Genomic DNA, 20,279 nt, shown 5'->3' with positions numbered 1-20,279 from the left:
TTAACTTTAATTAAAGATTAAATTTCTTATTATTAAAAAAGCTTTTTAATATTAATTTTAATTATTATTAATAAGTTAATAAAGAATATATAATTATTAGCTTATATAATTATACTTTTTACTTAAGAAATTAATAATTTTTAAGTTATAAATATAATATTTTTTAAGTATTAAAGGGCTAAAAAAATATATATATAAAATAAAGAAGCACTTATTATATAAGAAATTAAAAAGTTAATTAATAAAAAGGAAAAGAAAAAGTAATTAGCTAATAAAATAAGTAATAGCGTTAAGAAGTTAATTTATAATAAATTAATAAAAAGATAATATAATAATTATGGCAAGATTAAGTATAATATATAAACTTATAAGAAAGGTATAAAATAATTTATAGATTTTAATTTTAATTAAATTTAATTAATTTTTTTTAATTATAATGCTATAATTTAAATTATTATGCTTTTAATATTAAAAAGTGCGTTGCTTATTAATATACATTATTTATTAATGCTTAATGTTATATTAAAGCTAAAATATACTTTAATAAATTAAAAATTAATTTATAAAGTATTATTTATAAATCTTTATATAATAATTTAAATTATTATAAAAGGAAATTTAACTTATTAATTCTTTATATATAATAAAGTAAATATTAACTTTATAAATAAATAATATATATTAAATTTAAATAATTATTAAAAAAAGATATATAATTATTTTAAGTTTTATTAAATATTATATAATTATCTTTATTTTAATAAAAAAAAATTTATATAATAAATACTTATATAATTTATATTATTTATAAGTTAAACTTTTAAATAATTATTTATATAATTTATATAATATAATATATTAAAAAAAGCTTTAAAATATAAAAATAATAAAAATATTTATAATTAAAAAGCTTTAAATTATAATATATATTTATAAAAACCCTTATATAAAAATATTATAAAATAAAGATATAATAAAAATTAAGTTTAAATTAAATAAAATAATTTCCTTTATAAAAATAATAAAAATACTTAATTAACTTAAAGAAATTACTTATTATATTTTAAAAATATTAATATTTTTTTTTCTTATTATATAATATTAATAAACTTAAAATATATTTTAATAATATAATAAATATAATTATATAAAATAAAATAAAAATCTTTATTACATAAAAATAAAGATATATATTTTTTAATTTAAGTTATATAAAAGATAAGATTTTTCTTATAAAATTAAAACTTAAGAAATTATATAAATACTTTAATTATCTTAAATAAAAAAATTTTATAAGCTTTTTAAAAATATTAAATATAATAATATAAAAAAATTTAATTTTAAAAAAATTTAAAAAGTTTATTATTATTATTAATTATATAACTTTATTTTAAAAAAATTTAAATTTTTAATTAAAGATAATAATTACTTTAATTATAAAGTAATAATTAATATTATTTAATTAAGTAAAAAAAATACTTTATATATAATTAACTTAAATATTAACTTTTAAGTAATTATATTTTTAACTTTTTTATTTATAAAAAATATTTAAAATGCATTATATAAGTATTAAATTTATATATATATTAATTCTTTAAATTATATTATATATAATTTAAATATAAACTTTATATTTAAAAAGTTTAAAAATAATATAAAAATTATAAGTATTTTATATAAAGTAATATTTATTAAAGCTTATTAAGTTATTAATAAAATAAAATAATTATATAAATTTTTAAAAGAAATATATAATATTTTTAAAATAAAAATTAAATATTAAATAAATATAAAACTATTTTTTAAATAATTATTAAGGCTTTAAATAATATAATTAAATTAAATAATTTTATATTTATTCTTTTAATATTTAATATATATTCTTAAGTTTTATATAATTTATTATTATTATTAAAAATTATATAAAAAGTATTAATAATTTTTATATAATAAAAATATTTATATATATTAAAATAAAAATAAAAGTTAATTATATATTAAATATAAGAAATAAGTTAAATATTAAAGTTATATTATTTTTATTTCTTTAAAGTAAAGTTTTTATATAAAGAGAAAATAAAAAATAAAAAGAATTATATAAAGTTAAAATTATTAAAAGCTATATAATAATAATTAAAATAATAAATAAATTAACTTAATTTAAAGCAACTTATATTAAATTATATCTTTATATAATAAATTTAATATTATATAATAACTTAAATACCTTTATATTTAAAGCTATATAAAAGTAAGAAATACTTAAAAAATAAAGAAAATTAAAAAAAGCTATTATATAAATATTATTTAAAAAATATAAATAATTAAAAAAAGCAATTATATAAATATATATAACTTAATAATTAAGCTAAGAAAAGATAATATAATTATAACTTTTAAAAAATTATTTAAGAAATTTAATACCCTTAAATTTAATATATTTATAATTAAAAAAATATTTAAATATATATTATATAATAAAAATCTTTATAAGTATTTTTATATCTTTAAAATAAAAATAATATAAAAAATAAAAAATAAATTAATAAAATTAATTAAGAAATTTAAAATAATAATTTAAAGTTTTAATAATAAAGAAAAGTATATAATATTAATATAAGCTTTAATAATTTAAAGAATAAGCTAATAAATTTTATTTATATTAAAATTAATATATATTTATTATTTTAAATATTATATAAAATTATAAAATATTATTTAAGCTTATATTTAAATAAAAAATAACGTTAAGCATTAATAAATAATATATATTAATAAGCAATATACTTTTCCTGAAATTATTATAATGCATCTTATAATTATGTTTTCTTATGTTATATTTTAAAATAAATAAAATAAAAGAAAATAAAATTAAACTTATTATTTAAGCTTTTTAAAATAATTTAAAATTAAGTAAATAATATATAGCTAATATTTATTAAGTCCTTAAGTCCACCCTTTGCTATAAAATAACTAGCTAAATTATATAATATAATACTTATTTTAATAATAAAAGATTAATAAAAATAAAAGAAAAGGTGCTTATTTAATATATACTTAATTAGGATTTATAAGAATACTTGCTTATTTTTAAGAATATTAAAGATATAATAAATTCTTTGCTTTATAATTATAATAATAATATTATTAAAATTAATTAAGTAAAAAGATTTATTTTATTAAAATTATATTTTAAAATATATATTAATTATATATATAATTATTAAAAAGCTTTATATAAAGATTTTAATATAATAAATATATAATTTAATTTTATATTTAATATATATAATAAATATAATATCCTTAATTATAATATTTATAACTTTAATAAATTAAGCTTTATAATAAATATTAAATTACTTAAAATAATAATTATATATTTTAATTAATAAGAATAAGTAAAATAAATATAGTTTAAAAATTAATAATAAGTAATAATTATTAAATTAATTAATAAGGATAAATAATATAAATTACTATTTTTAATTATTAAGGTTAAGATATATCTTATAAATTAATATATTAAGGGCAACCTTTTAAATAATTAAATAATTAAAATAAACTTAAATAAATAAATAAATAATGAAATTATTATAAAATATTATGGATTAGCCTTAAGTTATTTACTATAAAGTGTTTAAATAAAGTTTATATTTAAAGTATAAAAAAAAAGGTTTATTCCTTATTTACATTTATATTAAAGCTTATTTTTATAAGGCTAAAGCTTATTAATTAATTATAATAAATAAAGCTTAAACTATAATATATCTTCTTTTTTTAAGTTTTTATAATAAGCCTTAAAAGGTAGCTATATAATAAAAAAATAAAAAATATTATAATTTAATTATAAATTAAATATTACTTTTTACTTAGCTATTTAATTATATCTTAATATCTTTTAACTATATTAAAGGCTTAACTTATTATTTATAATTAATATATCTTAGCCCTTATAATTTAATATATTAATTAAAGTAAGCTAATGGAAAATAATTATTTAAGTATAAGTTAATAGCTAAATTAATAGTATTTTTATAATTCTTTAATATAAGCCTTTTACATAAGCTTTCTTATTTAAAACCTTAAAACTATAAATTTATTATATAATTTATAATTAATTAATATTTAATTATAAGTAATTTATTTTATTAATAGGAATTTTTTAAATTTTAAGCATTTTTATAACGCTAAATTAATTAATGCATAATTAGTTTGCTTTAAGCCTAGGCTAGCATTAAGCTAGTATTACTTTTAAGCCTTACCTTATAAAAAAAAAATTTATACTCTCTTAAATAAACTCCTCCTTTTTATTAGCCTTAATTAATAAAAGCTATATCCTTATTTTTTTATAATAATTAAAATAATTATGCTTATAATAGCTAAGTTAGCTATATATAAAATACTTAACTTTACTTATTAAGATTATTATAATATTAATATTTATTGCTTTATTATTTTAAGGTTAAGTATTATTCTTTCTTATTATAACGTTAAAAATGCTTTTATATTATTATAAGGCAAAGTAAAAGGCCTTAAATATATTTAATTACTTTTTATAATTAAGCTAAGCTCTTGCTATGAAAATTAAGCTATTAGCTATTAATAATATTTTATACTTATTTAGCTAACTTTAAGCCTTTATTATATAAGCTAATTAATTAAATTAAGTAAGAAATTTTGCTATTTCTTCTTTATAGCGTTATTATAATGTGATTAAGCTAAGCTTAGCATGCCTTTGCTTAAAAGGGTTTTTAAATATAAAGCAAACCTTTTTTAAGAAGCTTTTTAATTGCTTTTTAAATATCTTTATAAAATTAATATAAGGTAAAAATTAATTATAAAAAGTTTTTAGCTAATTAAATATATAAAAAAATTAAGCCTTTTTAATGTTAATTGCCTTTCTATTTATTATAAACTTAGCCCTTATTTTTATTAATTAAGTTATTAAATGTTTTTAAAATAAAAGTTCCTTTAAATAAAAAAGGGCTTAATAAGCTATTATTATTCTTTTTAAATCTTATTATATTAAGTTTTATATAATTACATTATAAGTTTATAATATAAAAGGACTTTAAATATATATTATAAGCTAACCTTAAGTTATTTGCTATAAGGTATTTAAATAGAGTTTATATTTAAAGTATAAAGAAGAGGATTTGCTTTTTATTTATACTTATGCTAAAGCTTATTTTTATAAAGCTAAAGCCCATTAATTAATTATAATAAGCAAAGCCTAAATTATAATATAAAATAAATTTAATACTTTAAAAAATATATATATATTATATATAAAGGGCATTTATTAGCTATTAATTCTTAATAAATATAAGAGCTATTATTTTATAAATTTTAAGTAATATTATAAGTTTAAGAATATTATTACTTTTTATATACCTTTTTATTTATTTTATTTACTTTAATTATTAAATATTAAATATTTTAATTTATTAAAAAAGGCATATAATATAAAAATTAATTAATTTAATAAGGCTTAAATTACTTATATTAATAAAATAAAGTTTTTCCTTACTTTTTATATTATATATAAAAGGGTTTTTAAGCTAAAAATTATTAAAAAAAGTTTTAAAAAAATAAGCTTTATCTTATTTAATTAAAAAGCTATACTTTTTAAGCTAAATATTAAGATTTAAATATTAATAGTTATATTAAGCTTTTTAATATTATTTATACTTTAAGTTTTTTAAATATTATATAATTTAATATAAGTAATTTCTTAATTAACTTTAATTAAAGATTAAATCTTTTATTATTAAAAAAGCTTTTTAATATTAATTTTAGCTATTATTAATAAGTTAGCAAAAAGTATATAATTATTAACTTATATAATTATATTTTTAATTTAAGAAATTAATAATCTTTAAATTATAAATATAATACTTTTTAAGTATTAAAGGGTTAAAAAAATATATATATAAAATAAAAAAGTATTTATATATATAAAAGGCTAAAAAGTTAATTAATAAAAAGGAAAAGAAAAAGTAGCTAATTAATAAAATAAGTAATAATGCTAAGGAATTAATTTATAGTAAATTAATAAAAAGATAATATAATAATTATAATAAAATTAAACATAATACATAAACTTATAAAAAAGATATAAAATAATTTAGAAATTTTAATTTTAATTAAATTTAATTAATTTCTTTTAATTATAATATTATAATTTAAGTTATTATGCTTTTAATGCTAAAAAGTGCATTACTTACTAATATGCATTGTTTATTAATGCTTAATATTAAGCTTATTTATATAATTATTATATACTTATTATTAAAGCTTAAAAATAAGTTTCCTTTAAATATAATTTTAATTATATATAAGCTATTATATAAACTTATAAAATTAAAGTTATATTAATATAAAATATATTATATATATATATATAAAAGCATTAAAAATAAAGATATTAATATATAATTTATACTTTTTATATATAATAAATAAATTATTTAATTTTAAAATTATAAAAGCTATAATAATTAATTAAGAAAAAAAGAAAATTATAAGAATTAAATAAAAAAGTATAATAATTAAAAAGATTAAATAAAGAAAAGTTATAATTAAATATTATATAATTAATTAATTAATTAATTATATATATTATAAAAAAGGAATTATATAATATAAAAATAAATATTAAATAAAAAAGAAAAGAAAATATTATATAATAAAGAAAAAAGAAAAAAGAAAAGAAAGTAAAATAAAGAAAGGAATAATTTAAATATTAATATTAAAAGTCATTATATATAACTCCCTTTTTAAATAATCAATTAATTATAAAAGCTAATAATTTATTAAAAATAACTTTTTTTATTTTTTTTTATATTTATATAATTAAGTTTATAATTAAAAAAAATAATAAAAAAGTTAAATAAAAAAATATAATAAAATTTTAAATATATAATATTAATTACTATTTAAAAGATATTAATTAAATAATTAACTTTATTTATATTATATAAATAAAAAGTAATAATATAATTTATAAAAATAAAAAAAATACTTTTTTTTAATAAAAAAAAAATATATAAATAATATAATTTATTTAATATTATTAAGATATTATATAATTTAAAAATAAAAAACCTTTAATATTAAAATAATATTAAAGTTAATTATATAAAGATATATTAATAAATAAAAATAATTAATTTTATTTTAAAATATTATATAATACTTCCTTATATAATACTTATTTACTTTCTTATTTTATAACTTAAATAAAATAATAAAAATAAAACTTAATTAAATAAATATTATATATATATATATAAATATAATTATATAATAAAGGTTATTTAATACTTAATAAATTAAATTATTTATATATTATTATTAAAAATAATTATATATATATTTTTTATTATTAAATAAATATTTAAGCTTTTTTATAATAAAACTTTTTTAATATTAAAAGTAATTATATATGTACTTTTTATTATTAAAAATAATTAATATATATATATATATAATATAATTAAAAGCTATTAAAATTTATTTAAAAAACCCTTTTTTAATATTAATTATATTTTAATTTTTTATTTTAATATTACTTTAATTTATTTATTTAAATAATAAGTATATTAAAACTTAATAATATATTATATATTTTTTATTAAAAAAAGATAAAGTTTTTTTAATTATTTAAATAATTAATAAATTAAAATAAATAATATAAAACCTTAAAATATTCCTTAAATAATATAAATTTCTTATATTTTAAAATAAACTTTATATTATAAAATAAAATAATAATTATTTTATAAAAAATTATATATTAATAAATATAAACTTAATTAAATTAAAAAATAAATATATATTTAATAAATTATTAAGTAAAATATTTAAGGATTTTCTTTATAAATCTTTAATATAAAATATATAGCTAACTTATTATTAATATTATATAATATTAAACTTATTAATAAATATTAAGTTTAATACTTTATAAATATATATTTAATTTTAAAAATTAAATTTAATTATTTTTATAATTATTAAAAAGCTTTTTATAAAAATTTAAAAATTATTAAAATTTAATTTTAATTTCTTTATAATATAAAGGCTAAATATAAAATTATTAATAATAATTTATAAAACTTTAATAAAATTAACTTTATAATAAATATAATAATTATATTAATATATATAAAAAGGTTAATATAATTTATTAATAAGTAATTTATATTAATAAATAATTTAATTTTATAATATTTATTAACTTATATTAATCTTAATATTTATTTAATATAATTAATTTAATAAAAGTTAATATTAATTAATATTAATTAATATTAATTATATTTAATTCCTTATTTTTAATTAATTTTATTAATTTAAAGAAGTTAATATAAGTATAATATAATTAATAATTATTAAGGTTTTAAGAAAAAGGTTTTTTTTTAATATTAATTATATTTTAATTTTTATATTAATTTTACTTTAATCTTTTTACTTAAATATTTAACATATTAAAAATTAATAAATATAATATATATTTTTTATTTAAAAAAATAAAGGCTTTTTAATTATTTAAGTTATTAAAAAATTTAAAATAATTATATAAAACCCTTTAATATAACTTAAAATATATAAATTTTTAATATCCTTAAAATTACTTTACTTTATAAAATAAAATAATAATAATATTATAAAGATATATATATTAATTAATATAAACTTAATTAAATTAAAAAATAAATACTTATTTAATATATTATTAAATAAAATGCTTAAAAATTTTTATTATATCTTTTTAATATAAAACATATAATTAACTTATTATTAATATTATAAAATGCTAAATTTATTAATAAATATTAAGCTTAATATTTTATAAATTAATAATTTAACCTTAAAATTAAATTTAATTATCTTTATAATTATTAAAAAGCCCTTTATAAAAATAATAAATATAAAAATCTAAATTAATTTAATTTAAAAATTAAAAATAAGTAATAATTATTAAATATATTAATATAAATAAGTTATAAATTCTTTTATTTATAATTATTTAAAGCGCTTATTATTTTATTAATTAAATAATAAAGTTAAGTTTTTTAAATAATTAAGTTATTAAGCTTATTTTTAATAAATAAATAAATAATAAAATTAATTTAAAATAATTTTAATATTTTAATAAATATATTAAGTTAAAGAAAAATACTAATTATTAAATATTAATTATAAATAACTATAAAAGCTATATATTAATTAAATTTAATTAATATTATAAAAATAATAAAATTATTATTATTAATATATTATTATATTTATTTTATTTACTTTAATTATTAAATATTATATTATATTTATTTTTAAAGTATATATATAATAATAAAATTAACCTTTTTATTTAAGTTTTTATTAATTATATTATTAAATTTAAGTTTTATTTTATATTTAAAGTAATTTATAATAAAACTTTTATAATAAAAATTATTAAATTTATATTTAAAAAAGTTAAAATTTTTCTTTTAAACCTTAATTTTATAATTTTTAAGCTTAATATATATTTATAAACTTTAATATAATTCCTTTTTATTTTTTTTTAAAAATAAAAATCTTAAATATTATTAAATACTTAATAAATTATTTAATAATTAAGTTTTATTAAAAGTAAGATTTTTATTTATTAAAAATGCTTTTTTATATTAATTATAAAGATTATTAATTAATTAATAAAAAATATATAAATAATAATATATTTATTTATTATAATAAATAAATAAATTTATATATTTTAAGATATTAATATAATATTTATTAAATATTAAAGGGTTAAAAGAATTTAAATATAGCTTAAAAAGCATTTATTATTAAGAAAATTTAAGCTTTTATTTAAAAGAAATAAAAAAAAGTAGTTAATTAATAAAATAAGTAATAATATTAAAAAGGTAATTTATAATAAATTAATTAAATAATAATATAATAATTATAATAAAATTAAATATAATATAAAAACTTATAAAAAAGATAAAAAAGAATTTAATTAATTAAATTTTAATTATATTATATTAAATTTAGCTTAATTAATATAAAATATAATTATTTTATTAATTTATAATAAATTATATTTTTAATAATATAATTAATATTAATTAATATTAAATATATATTTTTTATTAAAAGTTAATTTATTTAAATTAATATTATATTTATATTAATGCTTTTAAATTTATTAAATTAATTAAAAATAAAGAATTAAATATAATTAATATTAATTAATGCTAATTTATTATTATTTATTTATTACTTTAATATAATATTATAATTAATAAAAAGTTAAATAAAGTTAAAAAGATTTATTACTTAATAATATTTATTATTTAATAATAAATTATATTAATTATATATAAAAAAAACTTATATTTAATATAAAATATAAAAATTTTATTTTTATTTAAATAATAATTATATTTTAATAAAATAATTAAATAATTAATTAATTTTTTAATTAATTTAATAATTTAAAAAATAAGCTTAAAATTTTAAATAAGTTTTTTATTTTTATTAACTTTTAATTTATTATTTATTAAATATATTTTATATAAATTTATATTAATTAATTTAAATTTATATTAAATATTTTAATAATATTTATTAAAATATTATTTATTTTATTATTTTTATTAAAATATTAATAAAGCTTATAATATAATTAAAAATCTTTTTAAAATTATAATAAATAGCTTTAATTTTCTTAAAAAGTATTTATTAATTTTAAAAATTTTTAAAATATTTATTTATTTTATTTATTTATTTTAAAATTAATAATTAATATTATATAGCTTTTATTTTATTCTTTAAATTTATATTTTAAAATAAAAAGCTTAATTTATAAGGATTATTTAAGGCTTATTTAAATTATTATTATAATATAATTTATTATTTAAATAAATACTTTTAATATATTTATTAAATTTAATTTTAATTAATATTTATTTAAAGTATAAAAATTAAAAAACATTTATATTTATTAATTTTTATTACTTTAAAGTATTTATTTATATTTAATTATTTTAATTTAAAATAATTAATATAAATATAATATTAATTTAAAATAAATAACTTTTAATAAAAAATATATATTTAATATTAATTAATATTAATAAGATTAAAAAAACTATAATTTATTTAAACTTTAATTAATTATATTTCTTTATATTTTCTTTATATAATTATATATTTTACTTAATTTTATTATAATTATTATATTATTATTTAATTAATTTATTATAAAGTAATTTTTTTATTTATTTTTTACTTTATTAATTAATTATTTTGTTTTTATTTTCCTTTAATTATTATTTAAAGTTTTATAATATTAAATTCTTTTTTAAATTATAATTAACTTTTTTTAATCCTTTAATATTTAATAAATATTATATTAATATATTTAAATATATTAATTTAAGTTTTAAAATTATAATTTTATATATTATTATTTATAAATATTTTAATAATTAATTAATAATTTAAATAATTAAATTAATTTTTTTTTATATTTAAAATCTTTATTTTTAATAAAGTTAAATTATTATATAATTTATTAAATTTTAAATAATTTTAATTCTTCATTTTAAGGGAAAATAAAAATAAAAAGTAATAAAGTTTATAAATAAATATTAAGTTTAAAAATAATAAAGTTTAAATTTAAAGAAAAGTTTTAATTTCTTTAAATATAAGTTTAATATTCTTTATTATATAAATTTTATTATAAGCTTTTTTAAATATAAAAAAGATTTTAAATTTAATAATATAATTAATTAAAGCTTAAATAAAATATTTAATTTTATTATTATATATATATATATTAAAAATTAATATAATATAATATTTAATAATTAAATAAAATATAATAAATTTAATAATATATTAATAATAATAATAATATTTATTTTATAATAATTTTTATAATTTATTGATTTATAATTTTTAAATTTATTAAAAATAAGTTTTTAATATTAATTTATTATTTATTTTTTTTTATATTTATTAAAATATTAAATTTATTTTAAATTAATTTTATTAATTAATTATTTATTTAAAATAAGCTTAATTATTTAATTTTTTAAATAAAGTAACTTTATAATTTAAATTATAAAATAATAAGCTTTTTAAATAATTATAAATATTAAAATTTATTAATTCTTAATATTATTATATTTAATAATTATTATTTACTTTTTATTTTTAATATATATTAATTTAATTATTTTATATTTATTAATATATAAAATTATTATTAAATATAATTAAAAAACTTCTTATAAAATTAAATTTATTAAAATTATTTAAATTATTTTTTAAAACTTTAAATTTAATTATTATATTATAATATAGTTTAAATTAATCTTTATTACTTTTTAAAGTTTTATAAAAAGCTTTTTAATAATTATAAAATTAATTAAATAATCTTTTTAAGCTTAATTATATATTTATAAATTAATAAATTTAATATTTATTAATAAGCTTATTATTATATAATAATAATATAATATTAATTATATTTTTATATTAAACTTTATATTAAAAACTTTATATTTTTTAATTAATAATTTATTAAATAAGAATTTATTTTTTAATTAATTTAAATTTATAATTATTAATATATATCTTTTTATTATAAAATTAATTAATTTCTTTATTTAATAATATATTTTAAAAAATTAAAAAGATTTATATAGCTTTTTATATATTTATAATCTTTTTTTAATTTATTTTAAATTATTTAATTATTTAAAAAGTTAAAATAATTTTATTTTCTTTAAAATAAATAAATATAATAAGTTTTAATTTTTATTAAATTAAATCTTTTTAAAAAATATTAATAAATAAATAATATAAAGAAATAAGGATATAATTATTATTAAAAGTTAATTTTCTTATTATAACTTAATTATTTTAAGTTATAATATAATATTATTAAATATTTTATATTAAATAAATATTAAAGTTAATAAATTAATTAAAAGTATTTATTTAAGTAATTTCTTTAATTAAATAATAAATTATATTAATAAGAATTATAATTATATTTAACTTATTTTATTAAAATAAAAATTAAAGTTAAATATATAAATATATATAAGTAAAATTATTTATTATTAATTAAAATTAATATTCTTTAATTATTAAAAATAAATATAAAAATTAAAAAAGAAATTAAAGAAAAGAAATAAAATAATAAAGTAAAAAAATATAAAAAATATAAATATTAATAAAAAAAGATATTTATATTTATATTAATATTTTCTTATATATATTATTATTTATAATATTATATATTTTAATATATATTTTATATAAATTAAAATCTTAATTATAATATTTTATTAAATTATTTCTTTATTTCTTTATTTATTAAGTAAATAATTTAAAATTAAAAAAAATATTATATATAAAAAGTAATTTTAAATATTAATATTAATAATAAATGCTTTAAATTATTATTTATTATATAAAGATATAATTAAAAAGCCCTTTTTTATAAATATAAAATTTAAAAGAATGGCTCTTATGAGCTTTAAAAAAGCTATCCACACAATATCTAGAGTCATCCTAGAGCATAATATTATAGTCATAGTACGAGCATTCAGTATAGCCAGTCAAGTCGGGAGGTTCATCCTGTCCATCACAAACGGCTGGAATGTGCAACGCCTTTTGCTTTCCATGCCATCCGCTCAATGCAGCACTAGTTAGATGATTACAGACTCGGAATATCAAGCTGCGAAGGCGAATTCATTATCGGGAAATTTCCAAGTCTATGTGCGTTTAACGGACCTGGAAGATATTCTGAGTGATGAGAATATATTTTCTTTTCGAGGAGCTATGTGTAAAGTCGAAGCATTTGCATGGAATGTGACAAGATTATCTTGGTGCTGCTTCTCCGGCAACACGGGGGGCTTGTGCCATCTGGAATGAAGGTTTATCGCCGAGTATATGGTACCAGGGCTGAACAATGGTTCATATCCCGTCCATAACCCTTGGAATAATTGAGTCCGTTGTGTTCCACAGCATTCCGGAATCGTTGTTCATCCAAAAAGCTCCAGTGTACCAAGTCGACCGACGACCCTGCAAGGCGTTTGCACGAGACACAATTCCGCCGCGCAGTTGATCACCAGTCCACTGCCGATACAGTGCTCCATGATCCCCAAATGCCTTGAAGTCTACCTGTTCAACATCTCCGGCGGGGATGGTTCCGGCATCGATCAAGTTCTGCAGCGAGCCGCGAACAAGGCTTTTTGCTTGCTCGAATTCCATGTCTCTTGGCACGATAAGTACAGTCCTGTAAATAGGCCCGCTTGAGGAGTTTCCCAGATAATTGAAGCTGGATAACGCTGGAACGGAAGGAAAATCGAGGTAGTCTGCGGCCACAGCCCCCGGGACTGTGTTCTGAACCACCTTTGCCGGCAGCGATGGGTGTGATACCACACCCGTGTAGCATCGATTGCCAAAGGTTGAAGAGAAAATATCAACCTCCTCATCGTCCAAGTCGAAGACTTTCTGGTTCAACGTTTCCGGTCCAACGGTAATCAGGAGTCGCTTGGCGTTGATTTCGGTTGTGTGCCCGTCCTTGCCCTTCACATGAAGCTGCACTCCATCATTTGATCTTTTAGCCGAAACCACCTGGCTCTCGTACAGCACATCAGTGCCTAGGAGTTGAGCAGCCTTTTGGTAGACTTCAGAGTTGTCTCCTGATACCGGTTGCAGGTCTGGTACGGTAGCACGAGTTGGACCGGCGTACGCTTTCCACACATCGACCATGAGTGCAGCCTCTAGGTCGACGACAACAATGTTGAAGATGGACGGGCTTATGGCTTCTACATCGTACTTGCGCGCAAACTCATTCCAAGTCAATAGGAGGTCTTCTGGAATGTCGGCGCCGGTGGGAAAATTCGAGCTGGTCGGCAGCAGTAGATCTTGGTACTTGAGCCACTGCTCACGCCATCTTGTCAATGCATCCGCGAACTCTGCATCCCTGGGAGGCGTGTATTCAATAGCCTTGCCAGTTGCGAAGTCTGCATACAGCGTGTGCGACTGAGCAAACTGGGGGGGCCCGACCGGGATATCGAATCGTTCAAAGAAGTCTCTGGAGGCGGTGAGGTTCGTGAAGACCTGGACACCATAGTCATATGGCTTCTTTGTCACCGGATCATGCCATGTGTTCGTGTGGCCGCCCTGCAGGGAATTAGTCACCTAGTTACAGATGCGACTTTTTGGGAACAGGTTGTTTTACCAAGCGGTCTTGTTTCTCGACGACCACGATGTTCTTGCCAAAGTCCTCTCTTAGTCGAACAGCCGCGTAAGCCCCAGAGGCCCCGCCACCGATGATGGCGACGTCTATGTCGACGCGAGCGTTTCCACCACTTATGGTAGCTGCAGCTGCCGCGACACCAAAGAGGAGGATTTTGACAGAAGTCATGGTATTGGCGAGACCAGGGGACACCAATTTGAAATAAGCTACTACACTGGCACCATTTTCCGACCCGTCAAAAGTGTCTAGGTCACATTTACTTCCAAAGATGGAATCGAATATAGGAAGCAAACAACATTTGATTTATTCGTGCAAAGCACATGGTGGCCATCGGAGCCATTCCGGTGCTTCCGTAGCCAAGCATAGTACACAATACTCGTATGAGCAGATTTGAATTTTAAGGTTCAATCAAAAGGAGAAACACGAACTATTCGGCACTGCCAAGCGGGAAGAGACGGACAAAATAAGTAGCGGCGACTGGTGTCGAATTATGTCTTTGGAAGTGGGTGTGTCCAGGGTGGCTTTGCCTAGACCTATAATGTCCCTTGATGCCCCACAAATCATCTCAAAATCGGAATGCTCTCCGAAAGTTTCCTGTACATTAGTACAAATTACTGAAAATGCATACGAAAAGAAGTGTCTTCCAAATGCAGATGCCAACACTGGAAACATAATCAAGAGGACGATCTCTTTATCTAAGACATGAGATCGGCTGATCCATCAGCTACAAGTGCATCAATATCTGCTTTCACTATCTTGATATACATTTTGAATCATCATTCCACTGAGATATACCATCGAAGCATAATATTCACGAAATCGAATATTCGCACCTGCAAAAACGGAAGGTGCACCGGTACATTTGCTAGTAACAATCTGCACACCCACCGCACACCCATTCAACACCCATAGCCAAATCGTGTACCCATGTGAGTATGGGGTCTGGATATGTTAGGCTAGGTGTATTAGGTCTGGGTATGTGTAAGTGTGTGTGGTAGGTATGTGGATTGGCTGTGAGTAAGCGTGGTAGGTACTGGTGTACCATCCATTTTTGCAGGTGTGAATATCTGATTTCATGTTCGTCTCTCAAAAACAGAGAATCATTTGCGGAGGTAGACTGTAAGCATAATAGACCAGGTGACCCTGGATGAAAATCACCTGACGACGCCCACAGAACGCCCTGCACAACCACCCGGTCACCCCACCAAGCGCTCTCTGCCATTCAGGGGCTGCGGAACTATCTCGCGCGCGCCGATCCGGACAGCGCTAGGTGTGCTAAGCTTTGCGGAGGGAGGCTGTTGGCGCAACGCCACGGATGCACGGTGACGGAGCTCGGGGCCAATGGCTTGGTCGGGTCTTATCTGGGCTTGGGGGGCACGGTGGTCTGACTGACGGGCATAAATACTCTTTGAGATGTCGTCGAGGCGCCGGACATCTTAGAAGATGGAACCTTTGGTTCTCGTATCCGCATTGACTCCAATTGAATGGTCCATCAATATCTCCGCAGACCATGAAGGTCAAGAACTCCATTCGAGAAAGCCGGGAGGACCGGAGGCGGTCCTTTGGGATCGGCGGAGCTGGGAATATTCGTATGTCCTACCGTGTGCTTCCTCCGTGTCCTTGGAGGGCACCGAGATGTCCTCGTCCTGACTGATAGCCCTTGACTGATGACTCTCTCCCACTAGGCACCAAGGCCGAAGCAGTCGTCAACGACGTGCTCCCGTCTGAGCGCTCGGAGCAGCGGCGGCGGAGTAGCGTCCTGAGCAAGGTGTCGTCTTCCACGTCGGCATCGGGGAGCTGGAAGGACGTGAAGGAGCTTTTCCGGACCAAGTCTAACAAAAGCTGATATGGGTTGGCTTGTGTTCAGATGAGGCTATGACTGTGGAAGAGAGGCAATCGTGGTTTTGGCATTGTGTAACTCTCCGTGCATCTCGACGAGATGCCACTAAGCCTTGCCACTTGGTCGATGATATCACGGACGACGATCTACACCCGTCTTGTATTATTCTGTAATATACACCTTCCCAAGCTCGAGTATCACGCACTTCATGCCCGCACATTCTGACAGAGCATGCTCCACCAGCGCTGTCCAATCAGCCGTCCAGGCGCGCTCGTCTTTTAAGAGATCTCGACCTGTACGCGGACCGATCCCCTCTTGGGCTGAGGTACAATCAGGTCATGGTCGTACTCGATGTCCTCGACAGTCGTGTCGCGCAGGCGAGCCCGTGGCAGGACACGCAGAGCCAACGCCGCCGTGAGGAGATAGAGCTCGCAATAAGCGAGGCTGCAATTCAAGTGGCGGTTAGCTGGAGATTCCAGAAGACATTACTGGGGGACACCACTTACTCCTTGCCCAGACAGGCACGACTCCCCTTCCCAAAGGATATCAGGTGCTTCTCGAGCGCATAGTTCTGCCTCCCGTCCGCGAGCAGCCACCGCTCCGGGATGAACTCCTTCGGGTCCGGGAAGAGGCCCTCGTTGGTGTGCTGGATCATTGAAGTCATGCTCACGGGAGTGCCCCGCGGTATCACCCATTCAACCTTGCCGTCCTCACTCTTGTAGATCAGATCCTCGTCCCGCGCGATTCGGGAGGACCGGTGCGCTATTCCAGGCATCAACCGCAGGGACTCGTGGATCACGGCCCAGAGGTAGGGCCGCTGCTCGAGATCGGTCCACTTGAGGCTGACCGGGTCGGCGCTTTTCAGGGAGTCCTGGAGGCGGGCGAAGGTGGTGGGCTGCGATAGGAGGTAGAAGGTTATGCAAGCAAGGGATGCCTATAGAATAATGCTGTTAGTATTAGCACTCGAAGAAATAGAGATAGACTGACGGCAGTGGTCTCGGTCCCAGCTAGGAGGATGTTGAAACCCTCCCCAGAGAGGCGGTAGATTGTTTTCTCTTCATCAGGCATTTGATCATTGGCCATGAGGTCCGCGAAAATCCTGCCATTCTCTTTGTTGTCAATGGCTTTCTGAATGTGCCCGGGAATAACAACCTGCAATTGGTGCATCAGATTCTTCATGTCGTCGCCCATGTAGCTAGCAAAATACGGAGCGACAGCAACAGCAGCCCTCGCCGGCGCGACGTGGCGCATCATGTAGGCGCTGTTGAAGAAGCTCTTCACCCAGCCCCCAAAGTTGGGCGTCCATCCCTCCTGGTCCGTGAACCCCATTGGCTCCCCAAACGCATACTGAGAGATGATATCGGCCGTGTAGCAGTTGAAGGCTTCCTTGATGTCGAATACCCCACTGGTGCGGAGCAGCTTGTCGCATGTACGCTGGGTGAAGTCGTGAACCTCGCCCTCGAGCTTCAGCATCTGGCCCCGGGAGAAGAATCTGTTCATGGGGAGCCTCCGCGTCCGATGGAGCTCGTGCGCCGGTGTTGAGAACCCGCCGACGAGGATGGGCCCCGTGGCGCCCGTGTTCAAAAAGTGCTGCCACTTGTCTCTCTTCCTGTTGCCCGAGGCGTAGATCTCATCGACAAAACGGGGATCGTCACAGTGCAGCTCCTCGGGATTGATCCTCACTATAGGGCCTGGGCTTAATGCGTCAGCGACAGGCAAGTCTTTTGCTGGACAATCTTGGACTCAACACAGTACCATATTTCTCGTGCATCCGTCGGATCTCATGACCATACCGGCCAACGAGGATCCAGTCGTAATAGCCTTCGTAGAAGAATCCCATCGCAGCCAGTTTGGGGCCGGGAAAGCGATACAGAGGATGTAGAGGGGAGATGTTGTACATAGCGATTGCTACTCGATAAGCAAGCCAGATACCGAAAAGAACGGCCACGGTCCTTGCAGACAGTAGGGCGTTGAGCCCAAGCCCATTGAGGTCGAAAGACTTCACGGTCGCCATTCTGAGGACAAGGTTTCCAGGTTAATGTTGATGGCGACTGGAAGAAAAGAACCTCGACGACAAACAAACTCCCTTGTGTTGACGGAAGGTCAAAAAGGGTGTTTTCCTCTACATATATACCATGCGAGTGCACGCAGCATACGGAGCCTATCCGGCCCCGCCACGGTTCCAAGAGCTTTCGACCCACCCGTCACGGTCCGATCGTCTCGCCACGGCTCTTGTGCGGAGCATCGTAGTGCTGATAGGCCCTCAGTAAGCAGCGCACACATGATGGAAGGTGGTATTTATTCCATTTCGGGCAAGGGACTTTTAGTGGATGGGTCACTGCCAGGGGATGAGGAACCTGCCGAGGCATGCGTGTGCCTGTAAATGATCTTCCGTTAGCAAGCAAGCCATGGAATATACAACTCCACATTATTATGGGAACCACAAATTTTCGACTCTAGGCAGCACTATTCCGCATTATGAACTCGGCATACTCATAAGCGGAATTCTCCTTACGAGTGCGGCTTTTGAAACTGACTTGAAAACTTTTGGTTGACTTGCAAGTCATTTTCCTGGGTTCTGTTTCTTGGCCGCCAACAGCACAATCCCAAGCTGGTCAGGTTCTCAAGACGACTCGACTGACTACCTTTTTCAGGATTCTAAGATGACTGAAGCATCTCCTAGCATAGGCAACTCGTTGAAACTCACAAGTGTCAAATGCATTTCACTGTTTCGACAGACCTGGGCAATGCAGTCGAACAAGGGCTACCCAGGTTCAGCACCGAAAGCGATGTCGCGACAACGGTTCCTTAAATACTGGAGTGTGCCTACAGTGATATTGTAGCGATAGCTATTGTGGTCGAAGAATTTGCATTGGTCATCGATCAAAAGCGATTGCATGAGTGTGCTGCTGTGGTTGACCTAGTTTGCCGGTCGGTTGCTGACAGGTGATGATACTGATACTTGCTTCCCTTGAATTAAGCTACTCTTAGGGAAGGTGTACGACACCTTTATCACTCATTTAGCACCTTAAGGACATGCGACTCCAAATCAGGATGTCATGCCCTCAGTGCCAATGACCAAAATTGTTCCCGGTGATAGTCCGATTCACATTGGGAAATTGCAGTGAAATGAAATCATCAACATAAAGCCCA

The 20,279-nt window shown here is 22.3% G+C and overlaps 3 protein-coding genes across 3 annotated transcripts; 1 reads left to right on the top strand and 2 right to left on the bottom strand.

Annotated features, from left to right (window-relative positions):
- Positions 1 to 13,803: 13,803 nt before the first annotated feature.
- Positions 13,804 to 15,454, bottom strand: INS49_010748 (uncharacterized protein; the record flags this gene model as incomplete). The annotated part of the gene is made up of 3 exons (XM_043171471.1): positions 13,804 to 13,812; positions 14,203 to 15,210; positions 15,269 to 15,454. 3 exons carry the CDS (start codon positions 15,452 to 15,454, stop codon positions 13,804 to 13,806), a joined length of 1,203 nt encoding a protein of 400 aa, XP_043023216.1.
- A 1,342-nt stretch (positions 15,455 to 16,796) lies between these two features.
- Positions 16,797 to 17,132, top strand: INS49_010747 (uncharacterized protein; the record flags this gene model as incomplete). Its single annotated transcript, XM_043171470.1, has 2 exons — positions 16,797 to 16,875; positions 16,972 to 17,132. The coding sequence occupies 2 exons, from the start codon at positions 16,797 to 16,799 to the stop codon at positions 17,130 to 17,132; spliced, it is 240 nt and encodes a 79-aa protein (XP_043023215.1).
- A 272-nt stretch (positions 17,133 to 17,404) lies between these two features.
- INS49_010746 (uncharacterized protein) lies at positions 17,405 to 19,026 on the bottom strand (the record flags this gene model as incomplete). Its single annotated transcript, XM_043171469.1, has 4 exons — positions 17,405 to 17,570; positions 17,633 to 18,060; positions 18,114 to 18,817; positions 18,882 to 19,026. 4 exons carry the CDS (start codon positions 19,024 to 19,026, stop codon positions 17,405 to 17,407), a joined length of 1,443 nt encoding a protein of 480 aa, XP_043023214.1.
- Between the last annotated feature and the right edge of the window lie 1,253 nt (positions 19,027 to 20,279).

This window comes from Diaporthe citri, assembly GCF_014595645.1.
Source record: "Diaporthe citri strain NFHF-8-4 chromosome Unknown scaffold_5, whole genome shotgun sequence".
NCBI lineage: Eukaryota > Fungi > Ascomycota > Sordariomycetes > Diaporthales > Diaporthaceae > Diaporthe > Diaporthe citri.
Note: the sequence above shows the minus strand (reverse complement) of the source record. Positions and strands in the feature narration are given on the sequence as shown.